The sequence below is a fragment of the Nicotiana sylvestris genome, chromosome 9 (assembly GCF_000393655.2).
Source record: "Nicotiana sylvestris chromosome 9, ASM39365v2, whole genome shotgun sequence".
In the NCBI taxonomy this organism is placed as follows: Eukaryota; Viridiplantae; Streptophyta; class Magnoliopsida; order Solanales; family Solanaceae; genus Nicotiana; species Nicotiana sylvestris.
In genome coordinates this window covers 111,037,775-111,042,247 of record NC_091065.1, presented here as the reverse complement: position 1 = coordinate 111,042,247, position 4,473 = coordinate 111,037,775, and the positions used below count along the sequence as shown (strand labels likewise).

At 40.2% G+C, this 4,473-nt stretch overlaps 1 protein-coding gene across 1 annotated transcript; it reads right to left on the bottom strand.

Moving 5' to 3' along the window:
- Positions 1-3,159: 3,159 nt before the first annotated feature.
- Positions 3,160-3,546, bottom strand: LOC104213041 (uncharacterized). The gene has a single exon (XM_070157709.1). It carries the CDS (start codon positions 3,544-3,546, stop codon positions 3,160-3,162), a length of 387 nt encoding a protein of 128 aa, XP_070013810.1.
- Positions 3,547-4,473: the final 927 nt, after the last annotated feature.

Here is a 4,473-nt window from a genome sequence, read left to right as displayed (position 1 = left end):
AAGAGGATTTCATGAATTGTAAGGGACTAAATACCCCCAAAGGATGAATCACAGTTGGATACTATGAAATATGGTTATGGAAGTATAGTATCGCCCCCAAGTAGATCTGTCTAATCGCTTCAGATATCCCCTAACGAGACATAAGCCTTAGTGACAATGTATTACGTAAGAGGTTTTAAGTTATCTGCAGTGGATTGCAGATCAACATTGTGGTGGATCAATAATAGATGGATAAAAGTTATAGAGTATGAGATAACATTAGGAAAGAGCAATATTCGTAAATTCGACAAAGTACCGAGCAAAGAACTTCAGTACACCTATATATCCCAGAGGGACATCTTGTCAAGTTTTGTATATGTTCCCAAAAGTAAAGCCTAGAGATTGGCTAAAAGCTAAAGAGAAGAGTCGCATAGGCTCACATACAAGGAAAACATCGCACATGCTGCATGACGGAAGATATCAACTGATTCTGACCATAAGTCGTGGTGTGAGAAAGAGGCCTAAAAGGGGGAATGCCTTGACCTTTGGATTTATTCAAAGCACAATTTTCTAAATGGCAAGAAGTATTAAGGAATTCACGAGCTATGGGTTATGAGAGTGATAAGAGCATCAGTCAACATTCAAGGACGAATGTTCCAAAGGGGGAATGATGTTACGCCCCGTAATATTACGTCAATATTACATCCCGCAGTATTAAGTTACGACGATGTTGCAACCTGTAGTATTGTCCGTTGAAATTATCGTAAGGTAATTGACATTAGTCCAAGGAAAAAGATTATTTGGAGATTATAAGAATTATGCTATTTTAAGCAAATGATGGATAAGTTTGCGAAGGTGAGAGGGGAAGCAAGTCAAAGAAGATGAATTTTTCGTCCAAGTTTGGCATATTGGAAAAAAATACGGGCCGAGCATTAATACCCCATATTTGACCATGATAGTAAGGTGTACAAGGTATATTAAAAGCGAGTAGAATTTTAAGTAAGTTGAGATAATTCTTAATTATATGGGTAATTGATTAATTACCGGGTAACGGAACACTACCTAATTAATTGGAGATATATTGGATAAGAATTGCATCCACCAACATGGTTGCACATCAAAGCCAGCAAGGTCACAAAAATGTGACTCTTAAAGTCCACATATAGGTGGCACATTTAGAATAATAGTTGGCCAACTCATCCATAAAGTGGGGGCCCACAAATCTCCAAGATAAAGAGATTATTAGACACAATTCAAAGAAAAAAAAGCTTATGGAGGGGACTGAAGTGAAAAAAAAATATGGAGAAAGGAAAGTCCTTGCCGGTTTATGACTTAAACGGACAACTTAATTAGTTTAGTGTCCTGGGAAGAGACAAGGATGCAAAAGTCAATTCACATGACAAAATATATTCATGTCGAGAGTATGACTGGTTTCATGCGATGGAAACAGTGAGAATAAAGTACGAAGTTAGATATGGCATGATCATTTATGAGTATCTTTCACTATTTTATAAGGTTCAAACGTACATCTCATACATGCAACAATTAATAAGGTGATTGTTATCTTACTAATGGTCAAGGCAAAGAGGTACAATCTTTCTCAAGAATATCATATGGATTTTTTCCTACTTCGATCCGCTGTTATGTTTTGTCGCAAGTGACGTGTGTATTTGTTAAGGCTATCCCTTCTTTCTTTTGGCATGATCCATACGATACAAACGAAAAGAGCAAATGCACAATTTCCATAAATAGCTCTATTCATAGAAATACTAGAGATGCTTATGTTCTTGATTCCTCATCTGTCATATTATTCTATCGTCTATTCATGAGTCTTAGAAAAATACGTAAGTTGAAAAAAAATTACTTCATGATATTACTCAAAGGCATAATGGTCTTATGACATTCCAAGAGATTTTATTGACGTACTTCTCATGCATTGCATTCATGTACATTGACCCATGACCAGATGGCATTATATACATACATATATATGTATATGAGATATGGGAAAAGGTTATGACGTTATATACGCACCACCACCTGATCAGCTGGTATACATTGATAATTTGCTCACAGTAGCCAAGATGATATGATGGGATGCCCTCAGAGGCTTGATGATGTTATGAACGCATATACCTATGCATGGTATGACATTTATATACATATGCACGATATTATAATATTAAATAATTCATAGAGTTATTCAGATATACATGTTGAGTCTTTTACTCCATGTTTCTCTCATGTCTACTAGTTACTGATTTTCATTCCTTACATACTCGGTACATTGTTTGTACTGACGCCCCTTTTGCTTGGGACGCTGCATTTGATGCCCGCAGGTCCCGATAGACAGGTCGAGAGTCCTCCAAGTAGGCTATCAGCTCAGCGAAAGGTGTTGGTGCGCTCCATTTGCTTTGGGGTTGCTTCTTTGGTCAGTATGATTAGTACATGCATTGATTGGTATGACGAGACCCTGTCCCGACCTTTATGATATTATGTATTCTTAGAGACTTGTAGACAAATGTCATATATACGTATACTTTTATGGCCTTGTCGGCCTATGTTTTGAGTATATACAGAATTATGCCGGCCTTATAGGCCCGTACTTCATATGTATATATTTGTATTTCCTCATGCTTTACTCCGGTTATTTTACCTATGATAGAATGATATGAAAGATACGTTATGTTGGTACTCGGTTGAGTAAGGTACATGGTGCCCATCGCGGCCCATCGGTTTGGGTCGTGACACTAATCTTCTACCTTAATCCACGACTTCTACACCATCCTATCAAGAGTCATGTCCTCAGTGAGCTGAAGAAGCACCATGTCCTATCTAATCACCGCTCCCTAGTACTATTTAGGCCTACCTCGACCTCTTCTAACTCTCCATGGCCAACCTCTCACACCTCCTCACAGAAGCATCAATGCTTCTTCTCTTAACATGTCCGAACCATCTCAGCCTTGACTCTCGCATCTTGTCCTCCACGGAGGCTACTCCCACTCTGTCCCAGATAGCTTCATTCTTAATCATATCTCTCCTGGTATACCCTCACATCCATCTCAACATTCTCATCTCTGCTACTTTCATCTTCTGCACGTGGGAGTTCTTGACTGGCCAACACTCAGCCCCATAAAGCATAGTCGGTCAGACCACCACTCGATAAAACTTACCCTTAAGTCATGGCGACACATTCTTATCACATAAAATAACGGAATCCAGCCTCCACTTCATCCATTCCGCTCCGATGCAATGTGCGACATCTTCGTCAATCTCCCCGTCACCTTGGATAATAGACCCAAGATACTTAAAACTCGCTCTCTTGGGGATAACTTGAGCATCAAGCTTAACCTCTATGTCTGCATCATGGGTCTTATCACTGAATTTGCATTCCAAATATTCTGTCGTGGTTCTACTCAGTTTGAAACCTTTAAACTCCAAGGTCTGTCTCCAAACCTCCAACCTAGCGTTAACTCCACTTCGCGTCTCGTCAATCAAGACTATATCATCGGCAAATAGCATGCACCAAGACATCTCCCCTTGAATTTGTCGTGACAGTACATCCATCGCCAAGGAAAATAAAAATGGACAAAGATTCGATCCCTGGTGCAACCCCATATCCAGGAAAATGCTCCGAGTAACCAGTCACAGTCCTCACCCGAGTCTTAGTATCATTATACATATCCTTAATCACCCTAATGTACGCTACCGGAACGCCGCTAACCTCCAAACACCTCCACAGGACCTCCCTCGGGACTTTATCATATGCTTTCTCAAGGTCAATAAATACCATATGCAAATCCTTCTTCCTTTCCCTGTACTGCTCTATTAATCTCCTTACCAGATGAATCCCTTCCGTAGTCGAACACCCCGGCATGAATCCAAATTGATTCTCGGAAATAGACATGCACCTCCTCACCCTGGCCTCCACCACCCTCTCCCAAACTTTCATAGTGTGACTCAACAACTTGATACCCCTATAATTGTTGCAATTTTGGATATCACCCTTGTTCTTGTAAAGCGGAACCATCGTACTCCACCTCCATTCTTCGAGCATCTTCTTCGTCTTAAAAATAACATTAAACAGCCCAGTGAACCACTCCAAACCTACCCGTCCCGCGCTCTTTCAGAATTTCACTAGGATTTCGTTTGGCCCCGTCGCTGTGTCCCTGCACATCTTACGCATCGCCCCTTCCACCTTCTCTACTGTAATCCGCCTGCAGTACCCAAAATACCGTCGACTCTTGGAGTGCTCCAACTCACCCAGCACAATCCGTCTATCCCCCTCCTCGTTCAATAGTTTATGAAAGTATGTCTGCCATCTTCTCCTAATAAGTGTCTCGTCCATCAACACTTTGCCATCCGTCCTTGATGCACTTGACTTGGTCTAAATCGTGGTCTTTCCGATAGCGTACATTAGGGTTGTAAGAGATACTTATGTTGAGATAATAATAGAATATTTTTTTAATAATTTAAATTTAGATATTACTAAAT